The following is a 27,592-nucleotide window of genomic DNA, read 5'->3' as shown; positions in this document are numbered from 1 at the left end:
CCACTCTTTCCCACACTTTCATAGTGTGGCTTAGTAACTTGATACCTCTATAGTTGTTGCAACTCTGGATATCCCCTTTGTTTTTGTATAGAGGGATCATTACACTCGACCTCCATTCTTCGGGCATCGTTGCCGTTTTAAAGATGACATTAAATAACCTAGTCAGCCACTCCAAACCTACCAAGCTGGCACTCTTCCAAAATTCCCCAGGAATCTCGTCACGTCCGGTTGCTCTTCCCCAGCGCATCCTACGAACAGCACCCTTAACCTCTTCGACCTTAATACTCCTGCAATATCCAAAATTGCGACGCCTCTCTGTATGTTCCAAATCTCCCAATACAAAGTCTCTGTCCCCTACGTCATTCAAGAGTTTATGGAAGTATGACTGCCACCTCTGTTTAATGAGAGTCTCTTCTACCAATACTTTTCCATGCTCGTCCTTAATACACTTCACTTGGTCCACATCGCGTTCCCTTCTCGCCCGCGCCCTGGCTAGCTTGAACAATTTCCTATCCCCACCTTTTTCTTCTAGTTCAGCATAGAGGCGTTCAAAAGCTATCGTTTTTGCCGTCGAAACAGCCGACTTCGCCTCCTTCTTCGCCATCTTATAAAGTTCCTTATTCGTCCACTCCTCCACCTCATCCGTGCTTTCTATCAACTTCGCGTATGCTATTTTCTTTGCTTCCACCTTCCCTTGCACTTCTACATTCCACCACCAGTCCCCTTGATGTCGACTACGACTGCCTATCGAGACTCCCAACACTTCCCTTGCTACAACCCTAATACAACTAGTCGTCCTATCCCACATACTGTTCGCATCCCCACTACTATTCCAGGCCCCCGTGTCCTTCAATTTCTCTCCCATCTCTAGAGCACTAGCCGTGGTCAAACTCCCCCATCTGATCCTAGGTCGATCATTCCCGACCCTCTTCTTCCTTGTCATCTTGATCCCTAAATCCATTACCAAGAGCTTATGTCGGGTTGTAAGGTTGTCTATCGGAATGACCTTGCAGTCTTTGCACAGACCTTTATCATCCTTCCTAAGGAGTAAAAAGTCTATCTGAGTCTTAGCCACCGAACTACTGAAGGTTACCAAATGGTCCTCCTTTTTTGGAAAATTCGAATTAACTATCACCAACCCAAAAGCTCTTGCGAACTCCAAAAGTGAAACTCCTCCTCCATTTCTGTCCCCAAAACCAAAGCCTCCATGCACATCGTCATACCCTTCCGAAATAGACCCGATGTGCCCATTGAAGTCACCTCCCACGAAAAGCTTCTCAGTAGGCAGTATGCTTCCCACTAACTCGTCCAAATCCTCCCAAAAGCGCCTCTTCTCCTCCTCTACTAAGCCCGCTTGCGGCGCATAAGCACTAATAATGTTCAAAGTGGTCCCTTCAATGACCACCTTAATCGACATCATCCTATCAGTGATTCTCCTAACATCCACCACCTGATTCCTTAGATCACTGTCTACTAAAATGCCTACCCCATTCCTATACTTTGATCTACCAGAGAACCAAAGCTTATACCCGTCTACCTCCTTAGCTTTAGTACCTACCCATTTGGTCTCTTGGACACAAGCTATATTAATCTTCCTTTTCTTAAGAATCTTAACTAGCTCTATTGACTTTCCCGTTAACGTCCCAATGTTCCAAGAACCTACTCTTAGTCTAGACTCTCCTTTAACCCATTTACCCCTCCTTACCCTCGTCCCCGACCCTAAATGAGAACATAACCCTAATCCACCATCACTATCCAAAGCCACGAAAACGCGTATGAACTACTAAAGTATTAAATGGTCTAAAGTCAGCAAAATATAACGACAAGTGTATGAACAAAGAATATTTGGAAACCGGAGGTACCAACTCCAGTTGAAAAGAACCTGGTTCACGCCGGAAATATTATTCGCGCGCTGGAAACACTGTTCACGTGCCGGAAATACTGTTCACGCACCGGAAACACTGTTCACGTGCCGGAAATACTGTTCACTCGCCAGAAACTGTTCACTCGCAGGAAACACCGAAATACCTGTGCAAAAACTGCCCGAAAATCTACTGGTGGAGGATTTTCGATCGCAGTCAAAGAGGAAAAAGGAGAAGAGAAAAAAAATACAAAGAAGAAGGAAGGAAGAGATAAAGAGAGAGAACAGAAGGGGGGGAGATCTGGCCGGAAATAGTCTTCGCCGGAGGCCGCTAGGGGAGGTGTTGGCCTGGGTGTAGGTGGGATGGAGATGGGGGGGGGGGGTCAGGGGGGTTGGGGGTGGGGTGGGGGAGTCACTTACCATTGGAAGATGAGAGGAGAGAGAAGAGAGCCTTAACTCGACTATTTAATAAATGAACGAAAAAGCACAATATTTTTTCTAAATAAATAAATAAAAGTGCCTAATTGAAATGTTGAAAATTTTAATTCAAGTGTCTAATTAAAATATTTTGACAATTTAAAATACTTGACTGTGTATTATGCATTAAGGAGCCGTTTGATTACTGGTTATAGTTATGCAAGTATTAGTTCTGTAGGAATAAGTTATGCAGGTATAAATTATGGAAGTATTAATTACGTAGGTATTATTTATGTAGGAGTTAGTTACGTGAAAATTACAGTACATAAATTATTTTTTATTAAATATTTATTAATTATAAATCAATAATTTTTTTAAAAAAAAATCTAAAATTATAACAATTGAATAATAGCATACTTGATAAACAACCATATCTTCGCATTATGCAGATACATTTGAAGAGACAAAGTTGAAAATACTCAATCTCCAAGAAGGTTCTAAAATTTTTGAAATCACTGCCTAGTTGTTTGTTCATTAGTGTGTATATTCAATTCAATAGACATTTGTTATGCTTTTATTCATAAAAAAAAAAATATATATATATCCAATATGTCGCTGTAACATTTTTTTTAATAATAAAACGAATTGCAAAGAACCATGAGTAAACAGTAAAATTGGTTTCCATACTTGATGAAATCATGAAATACTAGTTCAGATAAGTAGCCACTATATTTGCATAACAAACAAAATTAAAAACCCAAAATTTGGATAACAGTAACAACAATAAACAGAAATCCAGAAAATCCATATTACTCTAGATTAGTCTATTCTTCCACTGCAGTTTCGCCATTCTTCTTGTTGTGCTTTCTAGCATAACTTTGGTTCCTTAAGAACTTGAGATCCATTCCTTTGGTGGAGCTGTGAAGGTGACTCTTCAGTTTTTTGATTCCTGTGAGCTTTGTACGATTGATTGTGTGCGGTATGATTCTTTGACTTGACCATTTTTGGTCTTCGATCTCACAATCAAATTGCCGCCGGCGTTAGAATTTTCAATGATGAACAAGAATTTGCTGTAACATTGGATTATTTCCTATAAACAAATTAGGGATAAATATGTAATTTTATTTTTTTAATCCATGTATAACTAATGCCCACATAATTTATTCAATTTTCTACTCTGCATAGAATTATACATAAATTTCCTCATAAATTATATGAGTATTAATTATATTGAATTACTAAAACACAATCAAACACTGTATAAAATTAATACATGAATAATATTTATACAAAATTTGAAACTTACCAATTAAATATTATATAATATTAATACAAAAATAACTTTTACTCTATTTACAAATTAAACAATATATAAAATTAATACACGAATAAGCAATTATTCATGTATTAGATGGACTCTTATACCATAACCAAGCGGCTCCTAAATAAATACTCCAATATAAGTACTTGTGTATATTGTGTGCACAATTGCCAACCTTATTGGGACCCTTTAATGTCATTTTGCTAGCCTTTTTGTAATGATGTAGGGCAGTCTAATAAAATTTATTTGATGGCCTAATTAATATGGACTTAAATTTATTTTAATACTTGCCTGTTATAATTTGCTTATCCTATTTTTATTTGACGCGAAATAAGCAAAGAAGATTTGTAAATTTTTTAATTTAAAATTTAAAATATTTTAAATATACTCAAATATTATTTAATTTCATGGATTGAGATATGATTAGTTACTCTATCATATTTATGCTATAACTTATCCCGATATTATGATATAAATAAAATAAATAATTTGGACTAACTAATATCCCCAATCAAATATAGAACAAAATAATAATGCATATTATCTCAGAATTATTATCGCTTAACTTTCATATCAAACGCCCCCTAATAGTCATTAGTAAATTTATGAGAAATTTTTGGTGAGATAATAACTTTTTAGACCACTAATTAGTATTTAATTCTAATGAGCATGTGACACCGCATAAAAAAGCTTTTTCAAATTTTAAATGGTGATGTCTAACAAAAATAGTTTACTATTTATTTAAACGCTTAATCGAAATATGTCATGACTTGAATGTCTAAATAAAATTTATTGATAATTTAAAAGATTATCGATATATAACCCTCATCCATCCTTATCCAAAAACTAAAATACTATTTTAATCAATAAAATGAATTAACACCAACAATGACTATTACAATTGAAATTGTAATCAAATTGTTTGAATTGAATTAAAAGAAATATGCACTTGTAGAAAATATCTAATAAAAGAAATTCAGAAAAGAGTGTTAGTTGCAAGAAAAAGACCTTAATTTCAAATTGCAAATGGTAGTAGTTGGAGAAAATTAGATGTAACAACTTTCTTTAATTTAAGCATTTGAATAGGGAATAAAGTTGTTGGAAAAAAAAGAAAGAGAAAGAAGAGTAAGTCAAATGAAATTAATTTTACTGTTTGAATATTGATGTACTCCAATATTGCCAACTTTTATCTTTACAAGATAATTACAAAATAAATATATTGTAGAATACTTTTAAATATGAAGATTTTCTCAATTCAATGCCTCAAACACTAGGTCTATAAAATTTATTATTTTTAACATAATTATTTGATATTTACTCGATACCAACAAGATATAGCCCACTAAAATTTTAACCAGTTGAAATCGATTTCTCTAACCCATAAAACAACCCAACCCCATACTGATCGAGTTATATTTTTTATGAATTGGATTGGTCTGTCCTGACAAACTTTATACATATTGATTTGATTAATTCAAATCAAAATCATATATTACTTATAAAAGAAAAAACTCTCTTTTTAAATGTGAAATTTCTAGCTAAAAATTTGTAAAATTTCATTTATCTCATCATATCGCTTATTGATACATCATTAACCATTAATCAAGATAAACAATATACTGAATTATATTCATATTAATTTCAGCTTTTTTTTTCTTATGTGAAACTGTTGACATAGCCAATTTGAAGGTTAACTTGATTATTTAAGAAAAAACTGAGTCAAATAAAAACAATATTTACCATTTCAATAATTATTTTACCTTTAAAAAATTGAGTTTTATCAAATTTAGTCTATATAATAACATAATTTTCATTTATTTTTTTCTCCCAAATAGGGGTGTTTACGGGTCGGTTTGAATTTGTTATTGGTCAAAACTAAAATAAAATCAACTTAATCGATTTTCAAATTCTCAAAATCAAATCAAATATAATATACATTTATTGGTTTGGTTGTTATCGGTTTCGGCTCGGTTTGATTCAATTATTCGGTTGTTAACCACGCATAACATTTTTAAAAACTCTTCAATCAAAACGGGGCAAGAGTGTCAACAATCCATTCAAAACGAAAAATAGTTAGAACGGCTGACATTACAGAATTTTTGATCATTAAATTTACTGTGAATAAAGCTTCAAAATTCATCATTTTGGTTTAGGAAGAGAGAGACAATGACATTTCTAGTTCTACTAAGAATTGTCATAGACAATCATCTACACGAAACCATAAGATAAATGTTCTCATTTTGGGCATTTTTGCTTTTATAAATAGATTAAAAATAAATCTTGATGAAAACATATATAAGATCTTTAAATTGTTTATAAAAATAATATATCATGTATGTATAACAATAAAATATACGTAAATAATTCGTCGATTTTTTTCGAACAAAATCAAAACCAAATCAAATACTATCGGTTTTTAAAAATCTAAAATCAAATCAAAGCAAACTCAAATAAAATCGATTTATTTAATTGCATATTTCTTACTAATTTAAAACATTGCAAGGTGAATATTATTTGACCTTTTTTCTATGAATAGATAGTCAAATTTTATATTTACACTTGCTATTGGAGATCTTCATATTTAGTTTCACGTCTTTCAACATTATCAAACTTATTTATTGTATTATTTTAAAACAATTCTATATTTATTCACGCAAGAGTAATACTTTAAATTATCGTATAGATAAAGTTTATCGATTATTTATTTTAGGAAGATAAAGTATATAGTTTCATAATATATTTTTTATTACATTGTAATTTTTTAAGTATTTGAAAGTTAAGTCGTTATGGTTGAATTGTATCTCGTAATAACTTCAACAATTGCATAATTTATACGTGATACAATTTCTTTTATTTGTCTTAATTTTGTGAAATTGTTAATGCATTGTTTAAATTTTTTGTGTTGCTTTCTATTTTACTAATTTGTAAATTTTTGAAAATTCATATATCAAGTGTCGTGTGTCGAGTTTGATGCTCACTTCGTATTAAATAAACTTTATCGTTTCGTATATTTGTTGTAACACCCCAAAATTTTTTCCGCAAAGACTCAAACATTTCTCCACGTGTGTGTAGATTCAAACCGAAGGACTTGTAATTATATATATGAGTTAGGATTAATTCTTAAGTATTTGAAGTGTGTTAGATGTGTTTAGGGGTCATAAGGGATCTCTAACACAAAGTCGAGTCCAAAGAATTAGTTTCGACTAAGTTTCCGAATGAGTTCGTATAAGGGTCAACTTCCAACGACCATATCTCCTAGAATATAATGAACTGGGTGGTCCACGACCTACCAAATTAAAGGTCTTCGATTCTTCTTTCCAACGCCACCAAGATTGTAGTTTTTGGAGTTCGGAATCAAAAGTTATGACTATCCTAAGACGAACTAGTACTGCAGGAATTTCAGGCCTGGGTTGTAACTGCAGGAAACCTGGGCTTGGCGCCGCAGTGGCGCGATGCGCCACTATCGCGCCAGGAACAAGCCTCAGTAGTTTGGTCCCTGGCGTAGCGCGCCACTATTAGGCTTGTAGGGGTTTTAAGCCTATTTTTCAGAACCCAGAAAACTTAGTCTTGGCGCTGTAAGGGCGCGACGCGCCATAGCGCCATAAAACAGCCTCAGTAGTTTGGTCCTTGGCGCAACATGCCACTATCAGATGTGCAGGTTTTAAGCCTATTTTGGCTTGGCGCTGCAGTGGCGCGACGCGCCACTATAGCGCCAGCAGGAGATTTTTGCCTAGTTTTCTAGATTTTGAGGAAGGGCAAACTGGACTTTTTCCCTAATTATATATACTCTAGCCTTGGACGATTTGGACCATATTTTCAGTCTTGTGCCTCTCTCTAAAAACCCTAATCTCCATTCTCTTCTCTTCCAAACATCTCCAACAAGATTTGCCCTCAAAAAATTTAAGGATTCAAGCTTCCCATTGAAGACCCAACAACAAGGTTTCTTCAAAATCTACTCTAAGGTATGTAAGGCTAACCTAAAATATAGATTGAGTTCTTCCATATGCCCTTTGATGTGTTGGATAGGAGTTGTGAAGAATTTGAACCTTTTAGGAAGACTTTCCTTGAAATTTACCTAAACCCTAGCATATTTCATATGCTAGAAATTGATAGATGATTTTAATGACTTGAGTTACTAAATAGTTATCTTTCATATTATGGACTACAAGTGGATCTTTGCATATAAATTAATATGTATTGATGGTATTCTTGAGTTGAGTTTGAGAAGTCTTTTAATTATTTTTGAACATGAGTATTTTGAGTATAAATGAGTTGAGCATTTTTACTTTAAAAATGCCAATTTTTGAGATTGAGTTGAGATTGTATAAATTTTAAAAAGAAGAGTTTGATGATTTGAGATGAGTCTATTTGAAAGAAGGTCCAAGGAGGCCAGATTTGATTGAGTTTTGAAAAGAGTCCAATGAGACTAAATGAGTTGATTTGAAAAGAGTCCAATGAGACTAAATGAGTATTTTGAGTATTTTACTCACTTGGTAGATATGAGCATATTGAGTCTTGGGAGGAGTATCGAGTACCGAATTGGGCAAGAGTATAGTCCCTACTCGAACCAATAAACTGTGTCGCCAGACGTAGGAGGGGATTGAACCGTTAAAGTCGGATGCTTCCCATGAGATCGAACCGTTAAAGTCGGATGCTTCCCATTTTATTTTCCTGACATGATAGGACTTGATTGGTTATGAATCCATGATTGGTTGATCGTTCGTACACTGGCAAAGTAGGGACGGACGTGGCAACAATGTCGAATTGTTGGACTATCACTCGCTCATATGGTGATAGTTGTCGGTTAGAGAAACTCCAATTGAATGGATTGTGCTTGATATGATTGGTTTGATGGTGATTGTAGATGATTGAGTTGAATTGTAAAACATTGCATAATTTAATTTGCATATTTATAGAGTTGAAACCTTTGAGTTGATTGTTGAGTTGATGGTATATGATTGGATCAGATTAGACAATATGTAATTGGATTGGATTAGATGAATTGTGATTGGATTGAATAGAATGGTATGTGATTAGATTGGATTGGATCAGATTGTACATGATTGAAAGGGATCGAATTGTAAATGATTTGATTGAACTATATTATACATAATTGGATTGGATTGTATGGTATATGATTGGTCTCTGTCTAAATTGTTTTCTTACTTTAGACTTATGACGCCTTATTTGAGTCTCTCTTATCTTTCTGATTTGAGATATGTGGACCGATGTTATTCTTTCTTGAGGTATGTTCCATTCTGCCATATTACATACTCGTATATTTTATGTACTAACATCCATTTGGACCTGCATCATTTCATGATGTAGAAACAGGTTTAAGAGATCGTCAATAGGAGCATCATTGGGGATCTATTCGCACTCAGCGTATTGGTGAGTCCTCCCCTACATTCAGAGGACACCACTTATGTATTCTTACGTCGAGTTAGCCCCTTTCATTTTGATTTGAGGTAGCCATGAACATGTCATTGGCACCAATTAGATAGTAGTGATAGAGACTTCATAGACTAGATAGTGATGGATCGATTGAGTATTTCATTCCTTGAATTATTCTTGTCAAACTATTTTTAAATGGCAAATATTGGAGTTGAATTATTGGCCCATGACCTTTATTCTTTGAGTTAGATTGATGATTTGAGTTGCCTATCGACTATTCCTCTTATTTTAAGTCTTCCGCTGATTGAATGGATGAACGGATGTCTGATCAGGCTATGTGGTTCGCTTGGGAGCCAAAAATAGTTTCTGAGTGCCGGTTACGTCTAGGGTACCCTCTCGGGGCGTGACATTTGTCTATGATCATTCATGCACAGATTAGCTGAAAATTAAAAATCCCCTCTTTACTCGTATAGCTTAGATTTGGAGGTCAAAAATCATCAATCAACTTTGACGTAACTGTAATTATAAAGGATAGTCTCTAAAAGTTATAATTGTTTCCTCTCAAAAAGAAATATAGACTTCACTATGTTTCAATCTTCAAATGACACAATAAAATTAAACTTATTTGATGTTATGAAACATATAACTCAAACCTTGTTATAATCATAATGTATGTCTGAAAATTTCATGTTTGTTATATCAAGGTGATGATATATATATATATATACACAATCTTATATTGGATGTTTAAATTTCATTTAATTGTTATAAACAAGAGTACGGTAACAATGACATTCAGTCTAGTCCACAAAATATGGTCTGAAAGAATAATGTGTGGCATAATTTACTTGTACCTCGAATATAGAGAAGTTGTTTCCCATAAGACCCTCACCTTAAGAAGACATTTCAAAGTAGTATGAAAAAAAGTAAATGAAGTACAAGACACAACAAACACTAACAACAATAGTAGCTAGTAACCGAAGAGAAGTACAATAAAAAATACAATATTGAGGTACAATAAATAACAAATAGTAACAAAAATTGATTAATAAAAAACTACAAGAGAAATACTACAACTATTAATACAAACAGACAACAAGACAATGCACTACTCCCTACTACCCTCCCATCCTAATTCACACTTTCATATACTCATATCCAATATCATGTTCTCGATAAGCTGACTATGTGTCATGTCCTGTTTATTAACATTCCCTTAATACTTCTTCAATATACCTTTGAGATTATCTATGGCCAACCCCACACACATTCGCATTAAGGGATCCTGTGTGTCTTCTCTTCATATACTCGAATCATCTCATCCTTGCTTTCCGCATCTTGTCCTCCACTGAAGCTACTTTCATCCTATACCGAACATCCTTATTTCTAATCCCATATCTCATATATGTCCACAGATCTATCGCAACATCCTTATTTCTACAACCTTCGTCTTCCGAATGTGAGAGTTATTGATTGACTACCACTCCACCCCTTACAACAAAATTGGTCTCTCAACCACCTCGCAAAACATGTTTTTAAGTTTTTGTGTGGCACATTCTTATCACACAAGACTCCGGATGAGATTCTATTTCATCCACCTGCACTAATACGGAGACTGACATCCTCGTGAATCTCCTTATTCCCTCAAATAATAGACTGAGATACTTGAAACTTTATTTCTTTTGGAAGACCTCTATATCAAGTCTTAGTTCCGCGCCAGCCTCATGTAGTACATCATTGAACTTGCACTCCAAGTAGTTTTTATCGAATTTGCTTTACTCGACCCCTTTAGATTCTTGGGTGCATGTCTAAATCTCCAGCTTAGTGTTAATCCACCACGAATTTGGTCTGCCAGAACTATGTCATCCGTAAATATCTATCATATTATTATTACAGATAAGTATAATATAACATAAAAATTCGATTCTGGAGATCGATGCAAGAATAAAAATTGGAACACAGTAATTTCACTCGTTCGCATCCCTCACTTCAGGACACGTTCCTCGATCTGGTTAGTACTTTATACTATCAAACAACAAAACTTACACTTGTTCACTAATTATGATGATTGACGATTTTCCAAGATCTCTTTTCTTCTCCATTTTTGCTTAGTCGTAGGGTCTGGAACTACCACAAAAAAAGAAATGAGTCAACTACTGAACATCTCAATCATTAACATGAATTTTGCTCCCATTCAATCCCCAATTTTTGTTTATCCTAAATAACATTGTTGGGTGAATTATGACTTCATACGATCATGCTGGATAAGCAATGAATACTTCATCTCAGTAAATACTTATGAATTGTTTTAGTAAAATATAATTATATGAAAAATTGTTATAACGAGATTTGACGGCATTGGCTTATTTCCTTTATATTTTAAAAATAAAAATAAGTACTAACGAAATCAGAATTTTAGTGAATACTAGTATCTACAAGTCTATCTATTATTTTTTTAGGTATATCACTTTATATAAGTAAAGTTTTCACAGACAAATAATTATTATAAATTATAATTAAGGTGGAGGGACACGTGGAGATCACATAGAGAGACACAAAAAAGGGCAAAAAAGGTGTAAAGAGGCAGTATTTTAGGCTCACTCGTAACTGTTGGGAGGGTACTAAATACTCTCTTTTTTCGGAGTCCACTCTCTCATAAAATTGTCACTCTCTTGCTCCCCCCTCTTTTCTCGTGTTCCATTAGGGTTTTGTTCTTGATTTTGGTGCTTCATCTGCCTCTTTTGAGCAGAAGGTATACTCCTTTTACCAAAATTTTGTTGTTTCTTGAAGTATTTTTGTGGTTTTTGTGGTTTTTTTCTATTTGTGAAAAGGTCAATGCTGCTTTAGCTTGAGTTATTTTGGTCGAAAATTTCGTGGGGTTTGTTTATTGTTTGATTTTTTTGTTGTTGTGTGTGATGAGAAAGCTTCTGGGTTTCTGCTTAAAGATGTTCAAGAAAAGTTAAGATTTTTTATTTTTTTTTGGTGGATTTGAGTTTTTAAGCTGATGAATCAGTCAATGTTGCTTTAGTTTGAGTGATTTTGACTGAATAATTTGTGGGCTTTGTTTATTTTTGATTTTTCTTCTGAAAGATGTTGACGAAAACTGCATAAAAAGAATTTACAAAACATAAATATTGTTTGGGAGATTTTGGGGATTTGAGTTTTTTATGCTGATGAATCAGTCAATGCTGCTTTAGTTTGAGTGATTTGGCTGAATAATTTGTGGGGTTTGATTATTTTTTGACTTTTTTTTTTGGCTGTCTGTTGAAACTTTTTGGGTTTCTGCTGAAATATGCTGACTAAAACTGAAAGAAAAAATAATTTACAAAAAATCAGAAATATTGTTTGGGTGATTTTGGGGATTTGAGTATTTTCTGGTTTTTTTTTGGGTTGTGTTTTTCTACTGTTTTCTGTTGAAAATTTCTTTTGATAAAACCCAGAAACTGGAGAACACCAAATTGAAAAAAGGAAAAAAATGGTTTTGTGAGATGAAATATCATGTATTTTATTTCTATGTCATTTACATGTGGTTTTCCTGGCTTGCATGTTTGTTATGTCTCCATTTAAGGAGTTTGCACTATAGTTTTTCTGATTTTTGTTGTATTTTTAAAGAAAAAATTTATCGGTTTTTGTGGATCTAGCTAGATCTGTTTGACTTGCACTTATGTTGGAAAGTCTTTTCTAAACCTGAAGGAGAAAAAACTAGATTTGTGTGTGAAATATCAGAGGTTATCTTTCTATTTGTGATTTTATTGGCTTGCATGTTTGTATTATTGATTGGATTTTGGAAATTGATATATTTTGAGTAATACTTGTGCTATTTTCTACGTTTTTACTCAGCAATGTCTTCTCTGTTTAGACTCTTGTCATTGGACTGTGAACGGTATTTTATAGTAAGCTGCCTTTTCGGCTCTTACTATGTCTGTCTTGCTAGTTGGTTCTGTTCTAGATTTTAAGGTTTTGTTTTTCTTGATGTTTTGCGTAAAAACTCTTCGTGGTGAAATAAAATGCAGCAGCTAAGTTAGTATTTCACGGCGTTTTTGTTTTCGTAGGCCTCACTTCAAGCCTTTCTTGTGACTTTTGTTGAGTTAGTGCTAAAAATTATGTTGTGTTGTTGAGTTTTATTTCAGGACCTTTAGTTTGGTTTACTGTGCATGGCTTTGTCTTTAGGAATGAAGTCTTTAGTAAGATTTGCATTTGCTTATTTGTTTTACTTCTTCTGTTTCATGATTTTCCTTTTCTGACCAGAAAAAAGAAAAATATGAAAGACCTGTCATAGGTAAAATATTAAAAAGATGTAGATATTTCTTTTATAGATGTAGATACTCCACACCCTTCATTTTTTTGGTGGACATTTATGACATTATGGGTTTTCAAGCAATTCCTTCATTGATATGTCAACTTGAATGGTCGTATGTTGGTGTTGTTTCTCTTTTTTTTTCTTTCCGAATATGGTAAGGAGTAGTTTGTAGTGTTTTTCCTAATATGATAAGGAGTACTTTGCAGTGTCTTAGTGATGTCTTTTACCTTTTCTTTCAGAGAAAAAAGAGATGTCTTTCACCTGATATTTTGAAATGTGTGTTCCCTTTTCCTTGTATGAATGATACTTGCCTTGTCTTCATAATTATTTTCTAAATTTAGACACTTTCAGTTTTGTTACACTGATACACTATTTTCTTTGATTAGTAGTACTCTGATAATGTTTACTGATAACCTTACTTCTGGAGTACATCTTTGAATGATGTTTGCAGTTGCAGTTCATCTTTCCTAAAATTCAGAATTTCCTGTTTCAGATAGGGGATCTTGATATGGCTGAAGAAGGCACAAATGGAGCAGCAGAGGGTCTGCCACCTCCTCCCCCTGTTCCACCAGATTTCACTCCTGCAAAATCAGAACTAGAGCCAGTGAAGAAAAAGGTCTTACGTGTTCCCATGGCCAGACGAGGAGTTGGAAACAAGGGACAGAAGATTCAAATCCTTACGAATCACTTTAAAGTGAATGTGACCAATGTGGATGGTCACTTCTTTCACTACAGTGTATGTGTACTTCCCTATATTTACATGTCTTCTTTTCTTAATTCTCTATATTTATAATTCCCTGCCCTTTAACTCTATTCTTTGACAGGTTGCCCTATTCTATGAAGATGGTCGACCAGTCGATGGGAAGGGAGTTGGAAGGAAGGTCTTAGACCGAGTGCACGAAACTTATGATACAGAATTAGCTGGAAAGGAATTTGCCTATGACGGTGAAAAAAGCTTGTTTACCATTGGAGCACTCCCTCGGAATAAAATGGAGTTTACTGTTGTCCTAGATGATGTGACATCAAATAGGTTGGTTTTCAAAAAGGCTGAGTTGACTTTTCCCTGCACTTATACCAGTTTTGACCGTCTGTGTACAACTTTTATGTTCAGGAACAATGGTAATAGCAGCCCCGGTGGACATGGAAGTCCCAATGAAGCTGACAGGAAGAGGTTACGTCGTCCTTACCAGTCAAAAACTTTCAAGGTGGAGCTCAGTTTTGCTGCCAAAATCCCGATGCAGGCGATTGCAAATGCTCTACGTGGTCAAGAGTCGGAGAACTCTATGGAAGCCTTGAGAGTCTTGGATATAATTCTGAGGCAGCATGCTGCAAAGCAGTAAGTAATTGTTGTTTCTTCTCACTTGGGGTTTAAAGACTCTGTCTTCTCGCTTCATTTAGTTGATGTTCTTGTATCAGGGGTTGCCTGCTTGTTCGACAATCCTTTTTCCACAATGATCCAAAGAACTTTGTTGATGTCGGTGCTGGTGTTCTTGGTTGTCGAGGATTCCATTCCAGCTTCCGGACTACCCAGAGTGGCTTGTCTTTGAACATTGGTAATGACTCTAGTGGTTAATATCTCAAGTATCACCTTTCATATTTCTATGCTAACACAGTGATTTTAATGCTGTTCTTTTGTTTCAATTGCAGATGTGTCTACAACAATGATTATCCAGCCTGGGCCTGTCGTGGACTTCTTGATTGCAAATCAAAACGCGAAGGATCCTTTTTCACTGGATTGGGCAAAGGTAGATTCTTGTTTCTGATGATCTGTTCATCTAGTTATGTGCACTGTAGCTAAGCAAGGATTAGCTATACACAATTTATTAGGCAAAACGTATACTCAAGAATTTGAGGGTGAAGACGAGCCCCACTAATCAAGAGTACAAGATTACTGGATTGAGCGACCGGCCTTGTCGTGAACAACTGTATGTTTCCTTTCTTTCTTTAGTTATTTCTTCTTATTTAAACCTTGGCATGATTACGTAGCACCTGCTCAAGGCAGTTATCCTTTATTTCCAGAAGCAAGATTGTAAAATTCATCTTCATTTTCTATTTAGGTTTACCCTGAAGCAGAAAGGAAAAGATGCAGATGGTGAGGTCCAAACAACTGAAGTTACTGTGTATGATTACTTTGTCAACCACCGCAACATAGAGTTGCGTTATTCTGCTGATTTACCATGCATAAATGTTGGGAAACCAAAACGTCCCACCTTTTTCCCAATTGAGGTAAGCTACTAGGTTAAATTTAGAGGCCTATGCCAGTGTTTTGTTCTCTGTGCTGTGCGTATGATAACCTCAAGTTTTCTGTGAATTGTTTCAGCTATGTTCTTTGGTGTCATTACAAAGATACACAAAATCCTTGTCCACATTCCAGAGGTCTTCACTAGTGGAGAAATCAAGGCAAAAGCCTCAGGAGAGGATGCAAGTCTTAAGCAATGTAAGGTTTTTATTTACCTAAATCAAAAGAATCTTTCACAATATTCTGGTGAATTGGCACTAATTATCTAGTGGTTTGGTTTAGGCTCTCAAAATCAACCAATATGATGCTGAGCCTCTGCTTCGTTCCTGTGGAATATCGATTAGCAGTAACTTTACTCAGGTTGAAGGACGTGTTCTTCCTCCACCAAAGGTATTTAAATAATCACTACTACTCAGCTAGGATTCATAACCTCATGTTGTGCATTTGGAAATTCAGTCTCCTTACCTTTTATATTTCATCAGTTGAAGACAGGTGGTGATGACTTCGTCCCTCGTAATGGCAGATGGAATTTCAATAATAAGGTTCAGAATCACTTCTTCTAACATGATGTTTCCACTTGATCTATTTACTGAGCCTCATTGTTCCTTTAGTTATGATCTGCTTTGTATCTCCTTGTCACATTTTATCTGTAATGGCAGAGACTAGTTGATCCCACGAAGATAGAACGCTGGGCCGTTGTCAATTTTTCTGCTCGCTGTAACATACAAGGGCTAGTCAGTGATCTGATCAAATGTGGAAAAATGAAAGGAATTGTAAGTTCCCTCAAATTCACAATTTCTTGAAACCGAGTGTAAAGATAACTGACTGATCATTCTTCCTTTTTGATTTTTTTTATAAAACGTGTTCAGATGGTGGAAGATCCATTTGATGTTTTTGAGGAGTCGCCACAAGTCAGAAGGGCTCCACCACTTGTTAGAGTTGAGAAAATGTTTGAACAGGTCCAATCTAAGCTTCCTGGGGCACCTAAATTTCTGCTTTGTCTGCTTCCTGAGAGGAAAAACTGTGACGTATACGGTTAGTATAACGTACTTGTTGTCTTGATTAATAGCTAACCTCCAACAAGAGGATCTCTTGAGCTTTAGATGGCTGATGTAACAGGACCATGGAAACGAAAGAATCTTGCTGAGTATGGCATTGTGACCCAGTGTATAGCTCCAACAAGAGTCAATGATCAATATATCACCAATGTGCTCCTGAAGATAAACGCAAAGGTGAGAGTTCCAAACATCAGTTGTGTGCTATGCTATCATCCCCGAGGCATCTTGTTTTTCCCACTTCTCCTTGTTTCTTTTGATATCTCAAAATGTGTTCCTAATCATCTTTTACTTCTTGGCAGCTTGGAGGTTTAAATTCTATGCTAACTGTTGAACATTCTCCTGCGATCCCTATGGTATCTAAGGTCCCTACCATTATTCTTGGGATGGATGTGTCCCATGGCTCTCCTGGCCAATCTGATGTCCCATCAATTGCAGCGGTACAATCTGTCAAGTTTCAGTAAATCTTATTTTCGTTTTCTTTGTAACCAATCAAATCCAGTGATTATTTGATTGTTTTGGTACTTACAAAGGCCTAATGTGTAAAAGGACATATATTGCATCCCCCCCCCCCCCTTAAAATTTATAATGGTTTAAATCTGTGTGTTCATTGTTAACTTGACCAGGTTGTCAGCTCAAGGCAGTGGCCTTCGATTTCTCGTTACAGAGCTTCAGTTCGTACTCAGTCTCCTAAAGTGGAGATGATAGACAACTTATTTAAACGTGTTTCTGACACTGAAGATGAGGGAATAATGAGGTGAGTTTGCCTTTCAGGTTTCCCTTTTTATTTTTTGGGTGGGGGCTTAGTTTATGGGGCTACTGCTCGCAGTTAATTAATTAAAGTCTCAGATGGAGTTCTCTTTACCACAACAACTTGACAGAGCTTGGGCCTTATGTATTTTAGTTAGACGTGCAATCTCACTATTATTATCCTTTTGTGGTTTTGAGTGAGCCAGTTTAACATAACTCTGACGCATTTTTGTGAAAACAAACATGAGAATCTACTTTTAGTGTTTGAATGGATATTATGCATGTAGCGAGATATAAACAGTGGTCTCAGTGAATAAAGAAGTTGTATTTGTTAGTTTAATCCACTATTGTAGCATTTCCCAGAAATAATTAAGCTACAAAATTGCAGGGAGGCTTTGCTTGATTTTTATGTGAGCTCTGGTAAAAGGAAGCCTGAGCATATAATAATATTCAGGTGACTTTCAGCCATCATTCTCTTATATTTCATTTAATTCCAGCTAAATGTGTGCTATATATACAAGTGCTGTTCCGTTGTGTAAATGCTTTTTTTTGTATCTTCATTCTGTTGAATAAATGCTCCAAATATTTGCTCACATGAAATGGAAGTAGAACCAGAGTCAATGATTCAAATGGGCACAAATAAAAACTTTCAAGTGATACGATTTGGAGAAGAACTTTTCTGTAAAAGTCTTGATGTACTTGAGATGTTAAAGATGTGCTGCTTATAGCCTCACCCAGAGTAAACAGCGTAAAACATTTGTGGTAAGGTCATGATCTAAATGTTAGTTGATGATTATTCTGGGTTGAAATTTGGGTTTAATCAATTTGGGAGCAGTATATATGGCATGTTGTAGATCAACTTGATACTCCTAGGTTTGACTTTTCCCTGAGATGAAATTCATCATATGCAGTTCCTTATGTGGCAATGGTCGAGAGGCTTCTTGTGAAATATTTTTGTTAATTGTGTTGTCTTGTTCAAAATTTCAGGGATGGTGTCAGTGAGTCTCAGTTTAGTCAAGTTCTGAATGTTGAACTGGACCAGATTATTGAGGTTTTGCCTGCTAAATGCTTTCTTGATGTATATTGAACTTGACTCGGGTAAACTGAGATGTAATTGTACTAAATCGTTTGTGTTATTTATTGATTAATTAGGCTTGTAAATTTCTTGATGAAAAGTGGTCACCCAAGTTTGTGGTGATAGTTGCCCAGAAGAATCATCATACCAAGTTTTTCCAGCCTAATGATCCTAACAATGTTCCTCCAGGTACCCCACTGGAACTCAGAGGATATTAGTTGCAACTATTCCACTGGTTGAAATTGCTTACGCATTCACTTTTTGCAGGCACAATCATAGACAACAAAGTCTGTCACCCGAGGAATTATGACTTCTACTTGTGTGCCCATGCTGGAATGATTGTGAGACTTATGTGCTCTTAGTTCTCTTTTCCATCTTTCTTTTCTCCCTAATTGCTTTGGTATTTCATTCTAAGATTCCTGCTGTTTATGGTTGCATTGGCATATATCTGACATTTGTTTTGGCCAAACGCGTTAGCCATACTATTCTGCAGTAATTCTTCCTTCAAATATTTGCATCTTGTTAAGTCGGTGAACTATTTTCTTAGGAACATATTTGTCCTAGAATCGCTAGTTCAACAATAGTTTCAAAGCTTAACTCGCAACTTAGTTGCTGAATGTTGTTGATTTATTCTCAATTAATCAATAAACTGTTTGTGCTACATCATCTAATGGTATAACTTATTTTGACAATGACTGTTTTGTAGGGTACAACTCGTCCTACACACTATCATGTCTTGTATGATGAATTGGGTTTCTCTGCTGATGATCTTCAAGAGCTTGTTCATAATCTCTCTTACGTGTAAGTATTGCATTAAGTATCTCGTAAATGCACTGATAGCCGCTACTTTTAGTTTCAACTTAGTAGTGTACAAAGATGGACTGATAACCGCAACTATTAGTTTCAACTTAGAAAAATATCAGAAAAAGAAGTGAACGTTGTTTTTGCAAACATGAATTGAATTTTTTTTTTAACAATTTTTAGTTTTCGGCCAAATGTTTGCTTTAACAAATATTGTTATATCATCCTTGCAGGTACCAGAGAAGCACCACTGCTATATCTGTTGGTAAGTTTCGTTTTATTTTCTTGGGCAAAAACTATTGTGCCAAATATATTTTTCTGAATACAGCACATTCTCTCCTCTTTTTTGTGCTCATTCTTTGTGCTTACATACAGTTGCCCCCATCTGTTATGCTCATCTGGCTGCAACGCAAATGGGACAGTGGATGAAATTTGAAGATGCATCAGAGACTTCCTCAAGCCATAATGGAGTAACCAATGCTGGACCAGTTTCCGTTCCTCAGCTTCCAAAGCTGGAGGAAAAAGTTTCCAGCTCTATGTTCTTTTGTTGAGGCCTGCCGTAGCCTCCTGCTTTCTTTTTTAATGTGTGGTTTGTGAATAGTTGCTGGTTCAAAACTCTTTTGAGAAGACGGTAGTTGAACATTTTGTCTAGACTTAGGTGAATCACACTGCTGAAGATTTTACATCTTTTGGCTTTGTGGTTTGCTGTTTCAACTTATTTTGGATCATGTACTTATGTTTTGGTGCTACTAAGTTATGGACATGACTAGTTGTTTTTATTCTTGTGCGTTTCATTCATTTCGTTAATCATGTCATGGCAGCTTGTTTGTTTGCTCTTGTGGATTAATATTTTCCCTTATCAGATTTTTGGCAGGTTAAAAGTTGGGAAATCTTTTACTATTTTGTAGTATGTTTAGGCTTACTGGTGAGGTGACCAAATAGATAACTTGGCCACTATTATAATTGAAATGAAATTATTGGTGTTTGGTCAAGTGGTATTACATGTGTGTTCCACTTGTGGTCAATAGATCACGAGCCGTAGAGCTTGATATTGATCCGATTGATTTTGATGTTAATTCTTGATATGAATTTGGGACTGCCACCTATATATGTGGTCTAGTTAGGTATGTTGTACTGCTCTGCTGTCAACCTTGTCCGAAAACTCAAAACTCGTGGACAGTCTCTAATTATCTATAATTACAATGAAAATCAGATTAAAATGATGAAATTTCCAATGCAGTTAAAACAAGTCTAATAAGATAAATAAACAGATTTTAATTGATATATAAAGAACCATATTTTAATCGTATTTGCTTTCACCGATCTATATTAAGGGTTGGAACCTTAAATAAGGATAATAATCTAATATTTTATGAAGTATCAACTTATCGCGAAAATATTTCAATTATTTACACCTTTTATACAAGAATGACCCAATATATAAATAATTTTCCCAATTATAATACTATATATTAAACTATGTTATAAAAGTATTTCAAAATATTATTGAAAATTCCCCATGGAATGCCTGAACGTCTGTAATTATGTTTAGTTCAAACAGTATACCTTAGTGCATTCATATATTAATCTCGTAGCTTTGTCATAACCTGTTGAGTCCGAATTATATTTTAGACCAATGGTTGTGGAACAATTTTTCTTCTAAATGCAGGCACAAAGTATATTATTTCTTTGTTAATACTATTAAGTTAAAATATCAGTTACATTATTATAGTAAAAATGTCGAAATGCTAAATGATTCAAACCAAGCAACATATAAAGTGGAGCACAGATGTTAGAGCTATTGACCGCCCCTTTCATTTACCCAATTCAAATAATATTTCAATGCTAGAAAACTCAAAACTAGAACAACTCAACGTTAGAGATCGACAAAAGTAAAGCCAAGCTAAAACCCAGTCTTCCCTGATTTTGTCATGTCAATTTTCGTAGTTAGTTTCTTGTACATCCATTATTCCGTGGTGCAAGAAGCTTTACTTCATTCTTTTCCCAGTTTTGAAAGAGTACAACGCCAACAGGATCAACTCAACCGATAGTAGTAGTCGTCATGCTGGGTTAGAATAGGTAGAAGGTTACTCAATGACAAAGCACAAGTGGAATGTTAACCAATTTTATCACCTCATGACAGGAAGGCCATACTATGCACCTTTGCCATCATTCTATAAACATCAGTAGAAACAATTCTGCATATCTGACCAGGCATCCGTCTTGACAAGACTTCTACTTCAAATGCCACGAGAACAACCTGCTCAGACCCTGGATGCAAAACATTAAAGCTACATGGCATTCTTGCATATACCCTTGTTTGGATTCCACCACTTCATGAATGTTACAAGATAATGTTAAAGAGATCAACTAGGATAGAAACACACTTCCCCTTCCTCTTCATAGGCAGGTTTTAAATTTCAAAATAGCAGAAACTTTGGCACAATCCCCAACCCCCTAGAAAAAGAGAGGAAAAGAAATCCCTACAGTCATTTTGTACAACTGTTTGTAAACCGATTTTATGGAACATTCAAGATGCCTTTCCCTTTCTCCAACCACTACTTTAAGGTTAAAAACAACCCAATAGTCCATACTTCAAAAAAAATTAATCCCGCCGTGAATCAAATCTTTACCTATTAAATATCTGTATAGAAATTCATGTGATTGCAACGTGGAGATAAAATCAGCATTCAATCTATATATAAATGTATTCTTACCCCCAACCCCCACCACACACACGCACAAACAAGCATAACAAGTATCAGCATGGAAAAATTGGAGGAAACAGAAGACACCTGCACTGAAATGCCATGAACATCACCTTTTACCTGCAACAGCAATTGCTACATGACAATCCTTAAAACAAATTAGCAGACCATTCGATGTGCTCATTACTTCATTTATTTGAACAGAGGGAAAAGCAAAAGTTGCTTGTTATGAGACAATCAGGTATTTTGTGGATCAGTAGAAGAAACCACTCAGAAAATAAGATGTTGGAAGTTGAAAAGACATTGCTAAGTATCTAAAATACTGGTGAGATAAGGGTAGGATACCCTACCTCCTCAATCCTTTTAAGATAGAAAAATTTAGTGCAAAATACTACACAGTGTTTAAAAACATTCACCAGAATAAAAGTACTTGAATAAAAAGAAAATACACATTAAAGATTATGGTCTTTAAACAAAAGGTAACTTTTGTGATAGTAAAAGACTTCATTTGGAGAGTGCCCGGAACTTCAGAAGAATCACCAGTCCAAAACTAAAAGTTTGATGCATTTATGAAGGAATCTGCACAGTGAATAGGTAAAACATAAAAATCGAAGTAGAAAATACTTTTAGCAGAAAAAACCATGAAATGCATCTGTAAGTAATACCTTCGGAGAAGTAAAAGAAGAGTTTAAAGATTTATGTAAGACAGAAATTTAACACAAACAAGATATAGTAACAGACAGACGAACCAAATAAATATGAGCTGCAAAACTTATGAACTAAACAACAAATCAAGAAGTTTTACCTTACTTGGAAGTACAGCCACATAGCATTACAGATACCTGTCCAAGAAAACAGAATGAAAAGAAAGAACCATGAAATTCTTTTGCAATTCGGTGTAAACTTTTTTTATATAAAAAACTCCTAAAAAATTTAATAAAGGCAACGTGAGGTTATCTTATCATGATTTCTCCTTCAGTAGAGCAAAGTTGTGGAAGAACCAACAATCAGCAGCATCAAGTTAGCAATTACTATAGCGAAGTTACACATTCATAACATCTCATCAAAGGCTTCCTCCAAGAGAGGAGTGAGACTAAGATTCCATACAGTGAGACAAAACCTTTCTCTTACATGATCAGATCTGAAAGTATGCTCTACTCCACCTAGATTTTCAGATTTACAAGTAATTCTAGTCACTAGTGCAAATTAAGCAAATGTCTAGCTGGCTAGATATTTAGTCAAGCATGCATTCTACACTTTGCTTATAGGTACCCCAGCCTTTAAAACCAATGAAAATCCATTATATTTAAATTGGATACGAAATAAGCAAATTCACACGTCCGGTCAAGATCATAGTAAGAAGTCCCATGTGAACTATATATATAACCGATAGAAACCAACACACAAGGCATGAGAAAGAAATCACACCTTAAGTTTTCCTAATGACCTCCATAGCCCGAGTATGGTGCACCACCACCTTGTGGTCTTGCACCACCCTGCATCTGCGGGTTTTGGTATTGCATATGAGGCTGAGCTCCATATCCACCAGCAGCACCCTGGGCACCATATCCTGTTGCATTGCTCATCACTGGTGGCACACCCTGATGATTCACTGGCCCACTAAGACCTCCAAGCAAATTCCCAATCCCCAAACCAGCTCCCTGTGTAGCTAACAGGGCTGTCAGTGCCTGTCCAAGAGCTGGGGTCACAGCTGCCACAGCAGGATTGTATCCCACAGGTGCAGGCCCTGATGGCGCCATCAAATGCCCAGCTGATCCTGCTCCTGCACTGCTACCTGGATTTTTTTGGATAAAGTAACAATTCTATCAATTTTATGACAAATCTGGTATAATAGCGATATTTAAAAAAAGCAGACGTGTTCACTACCTGAATATTTCCCCTTCTTCGCAGGATGATGATAATACTGTGGCTGATTATGATGATGCTGAGGGTAATGTTGTTGCGACTGAGGCTGTTGCTGCTGATAGAAGTTCTTATTATGCTTCGGTCCATCAATCGCCTTCTGACAATGAAGGGTATGCCCTTCAAAGGTCTTATGTGGCTCCTCTAATGCTTTTCTAGCACCCTCAACACTCTTATACACAAACAAACAAAACCCCTTAGGTTTTCCAGTTTGTTTATCCAATCCAAGCGGACCCTCCTCAACTTCACCAAACTTTGAGAAGAACTCAAACAACTTTTGAGGTTCAAGATCAGCAGCTACATTGCTAACAAAAATCTTCCTCTGTGTATACTCTGAAACCGGTGGAACTGCTGAACTAGGTGGAGGAGCCGGAACCGGCCCAGCAGAAGCCAACTGACAAGACGTCATCCTTGTACCAATCTTCTTCTGTGGTTCTCTCAAAGCTTTCCTAGCACCACTCCTATGCTTAAACAATATAAACCCATAACCTTTCGATTTCCCTGAAACCTTATCAGTAACAGCTTTACAATCCTCAATCTCACCGTAAATTCCGAAAACACTCGTTAGGGTTTCAGCCGTGGTATCCCAACCTAAACCATGCACAAAGATTTTCCGGTGTGCCGGATCTTTATCAGCCAATTTTTGAATACTTTCTTTGAAATCAGGGTATTTAGCTAAAGCTTCTTTAATAAGCGCTGTAAGTTGATCCTTCGTAAAGGGCTCTAACAGCTTCTCAAGTGGCTCATCTTCCAAATCCTCTTCATTACCTTCTTCCATCTTCACCTCAGCGCCTCCGTTAACTTGTTCAGACTTTTCATTATTACCCTCTACAGCATCATTTCCAGATCCGGGTATTTCTTCTTCATCATCATCGTCACCGCCGTCTTCATCTTCCTCTTCGGGATCTGGTTCTTCTTCTTCCTCTTCATGTACTGTTTCTTCTTCTTCTTGTTCAACGACATCGTTTTCGTATTCTTCTTCTTGTGCGGGTTCAGCATCCGGTTCTTGCTTAATCTCTTCTACTGGTTCTTCAACTGGTTGTGAGGGTTCGGAAGCTCTGGTTTTTCGCTTCTTCGCCATGGGAATATAGAGAGAAATAGTTGAAATTAGGGTTTTCTGATTTGGGGGCTAGGGTTTCGGGTGAGAAGATGATAAGGAGAAGTAGGGGCTGATATTTATGGGGTGGGGTATGGATTTGGTCATATCGGGTCGGTTTTAATTTTTCGACAATCTGAATAATAATCTATTCAGCAAAATTTTATAAGCGAAATTTAAAAAAATAAAGTGTACAGGAGATTATTTTCGGAGCAACTTTGGCTTGAGTATAACATAACATGTTTAAATAATGAAAAAAAGGAAAAAACGACACTGACAAAATAATGTAATAATCTAAATGCAATCAATATAGTAATATTCGATAAAGTAATAATCTCGCTAAATAAATATTTTTCTCCGATCGCGACTTGGACTAGTTATATTAAAATAATATTCTCGCTAAATGCATTAGATGATAATTAAAAATAAAGGATTAAAGGCCCAGAAAAAATATAAAGTAATAATTACTATAATACATCAAGAATTTATATATATTTAATCAATCAATAATACTAGACCAATAATTATTTCTTTTTAAAATATGATTCTATAGTTGATTTTTTTTCTTTCCACCAAAACCAAAATTAATCTCATTCTTAATTATTTTTCATCTTATTTGATAAATACTCTGTCTACCTTTTGAGAGTGTGCGATATTGTTTATTGACTAATACTCAAATCAAACTTTTATTTCCCTAATGCTTGCAAATCTTTTTGGCTAATAGTTGGATTCTCTTTCTTATACTCATATATTGCATTTCTTATTTTATTGGTTAAAAATGATTTTTGTACGTCTTTCAAATGATTAGAAGACATTTTACTTGGATTATGATTTTTAAACATATAGCTTTAAACTTTTGAAATTCTTAATTCAAATATTTTTTTTCTTATTGCACATACTATAAAATACTCTCTAAAATAATAAATATTTATTTATCGATAAATAAATATTTTATGCATTTATCAATAAATTAATAATTTCGATAAATAAATATTTTTTCTCAATCCCAAACATATGCATTTATAGAGGTTTTAATGTAATAAGTGTCGGTGAAATCAAAAGCAAGATTCTATAAGAAAATGGCTGAATTCCTTGAAAATCAAGACATCAATTCATACTTATTAACCTATTACGCAATCTGCACACAATCAAAAAATTATTAATTGACTGATTAAATTTTAACTTATTGGTGAAGATTCGTTTTTTTTCTTGTAATTTTCTAAAGAAGATAAATTATATGTATCTTGAAAATCAAGATATAATTTAGATAAAGAAAATAAAAAGATAATTTTTTTTTAATAATCAATGAAACCATTTTGTTACCAAGTACAATATTCCTCATTTCACACTAGTTTACCGATAACAAATGTGTTTTTTTTTTTTGAAATTTAAAACCTTGTATTATTGAATTAACGAACTATATAGTTCAAACATATTTTTAATATTTTGTATTATTCAATTTGAGAAAAAAATCTTTCAAGAAATTTTCTTTAACAAAAAAAAATAAAAAATCTAAACTATCAGCTATTGTGTTCAAACATTTAGAAATATATATAAATTCGACATGACTTAATGTGCTTTAAAGCTTTTAAATATCTTCATACATTACTTCTATCTCTTATGAAGTAACCACTCGTTTCTGAATCATATCAACAACAATTTTAGCATCAAATGAAATCTTTACCCTCTTCCATTCCTTGTTGGTAGCATATTCAAAAGCAACAATCATGACTTTGCTAACATATTAATTAAGAATTTTTCAAGGCTATCAACATTCTGCAAATCTTCATTTGTAAACAATAACATGCCATCTTGCAAATTAATTAGTTTAACCACATGATGATTTATAACAGAACAAGAAGAAAGATTTTTTGTTAGTAAATCTTTATATTCTTTGTACTCAAAAAAAAAAAGATTTAGAATAATTTCTCTTGGTTCGAATTTTTCAATGATTAGACGATTAAATATTCCTACCTTTTTTAATTTGCCGCATAATATAGCGGGCATTTGAATTAGCTTATTTTTAGGTGCTTTTGCCTTTTAATTTTTTTTTGTTTTAAAAAAAATAAAATTTGAAGGTGTTTGAAAAAGTTTAAAAAATGTTTTTAAGCACTCAGCGTAAGGCCAATTTTTTTAAAAATAAGTCAAAAGTCAAAATAAGTATATCCTATTTATGACTTTTAGTTTTTGACTTATAAATTATTTTTTTATAAGTTTATCCAAACAGATACTATCTCTCAAGTTCAACAAGTCTATAAATTTAGGAAAAGATTTAGCATTTAAGAACAAATCATATCTCCAAATAGAAAATTCAATAGTATTTTCAATATCATGCAAATTTAAGGATATTAGTTACACACAAATTAAGACTGGAGACATTTGAATAACATATGTTGTATATTATCAGGTCCAATACCACAAATCTCATAAGTATTATCCATATTGTTTAGATTTTTTGCTAAATTATTATGAATGGAACTATGAGGGAGTTGAAAACAAGACAAAGCATACATATGAATCGCTGATAGTACAGTCTTAAGCATGATTTATTTTTTCACAGTATTTCAAAATTTACCCTTCCATCCTTTATTTTCATATTGATTCTCTCTTTTATAATCTTTAGCATTTTTTTTTACGAGAATATCCCAACTT

The 27,592-nt window shown here is 34.6% G+C and overlaps 2 protein-coding genes and 1 pseudogene across 9 annotated transcripts; 1 reads left to right on the top strand and 2 right to left on the bottom strand.

The window, feature by feature from the left end:
* Window positions 1–3,102: 3,102 nt before the first annotated feature.
* On the bottom strand, window positions 3,103–3,411 carry LOC129885135 (60S ribosomal protein L29-2-like; annotated as a pseudogene).
* An 8,180-nt stretch (window positions 3,412–11,591) lies between these two features.
* LOC129887653 (protein argonaute 4-like) lies at window positions 11,592–19,992 on the top strand. Of its 2 annotated transcripts, none has more exons than XM_055962830.1 (23): window positions 11,592–11,745; window positions 13,787–14,029; window positions 14,118–14,323; window positions 14,405–14,629; window positions 14,710–14,846; window positions 14,941–15,038; window positions 15,121–15,218; window positions 15,351–15,519; window positions 15,614–15,730; window positions 15,815–15,922; window positions 16,015–16,074; window positions 16,192–16,305; window positions 16,402–16,567; window positions 16,652–16,764; window positions 16,890–17,027; window positions 17,214–17,344; window positions 17,726–17,791; window positions 18,325–18,388; window positions 18,490–18,601; window positions 18,680–18,753; window positions 19,119–19,213; window positions 19,447–19,478; window positions 19,589–19,992. In XM_055962830.1, exons 2-23 carry the CDS (start codon window positions 13,802–13,804, stop codon window positions 19,762–19,764), a joined length of 2,727 nt encoding a protein of 908 aa, XP_055818805.1. In that variant the 5' UTR covers window positions 11,592–11,745; window positions 13,787–13,801; the 3' UTR covers window positions 19,765–19,992. The 2 variants fall into 2 exon arrangements, with proteins under 2 accessions (XP_055818805.1, XP_055818806.1); XM_055962831.1 differs by having other exon boundaries at window positions 11,603–11,745; window positions 13,745–14,029.
* Window positions 19,993–21,005: 1,013 nt separating this feature from the next.
* Window positions 21,006–25,029, bottom strand: LOC129887650 (UBP1-associated protein 2A-like). 7 transcript variants are annotated; one of them, XM_055962824.1, is made up of 4 exons: window positions 23,809–25,029; window positions 23,350–23,716; window positions 22,727–22,763; window positions 21,006–22,041 (listed from the first exon to the last, which is right to left on the bottom strand). In XM_055962824.1, exons 1-2 carry the CDS (start codon window positions 24,923–24,925, stop codon window positions 23,361–23,363), a joined length of 1,473 nt encoding a protein of 490 aa, XP_055818799.1. In that variant the 5' UTR covers window positions 24,926–25,029; the 3' UTR covers window positions 21,006–22,041; window positions 22,727–22,763; window positions 23,350–23,360. The 7 variants fall into 7 exon arrangements, with proteins under 7 accessions (XP_055818799.1, XP_055818802.1, XP_055818800.1 ...); XM_055962827.1 differs by having other exon boundaries at window positions 21,006–21,484; XM_055962825.1 differs by having other exon boundaries at window positions 22,732–22,763.
* Between the last annotated feature and the right edge of the window lie 2,563 nt (window positions 25,030–27,592).

This window comes from Solanum dulcamara, chromosome 4, assembly GCF_947179165.1.
Source record: "Solanum dulcamara chromosome 4, daSolDulc1.2, whole genome shotgun sequence".
Lineage (NCBI taxonomy): Eukaryota > Viridiplantae > Streptophyta > Magnoliopsida > Solanales > Solanaceae > Solanum > Solanum dulcamara.
This window is presented reverse-complemented; position numbering and strand designations above follow the sequence as displayed.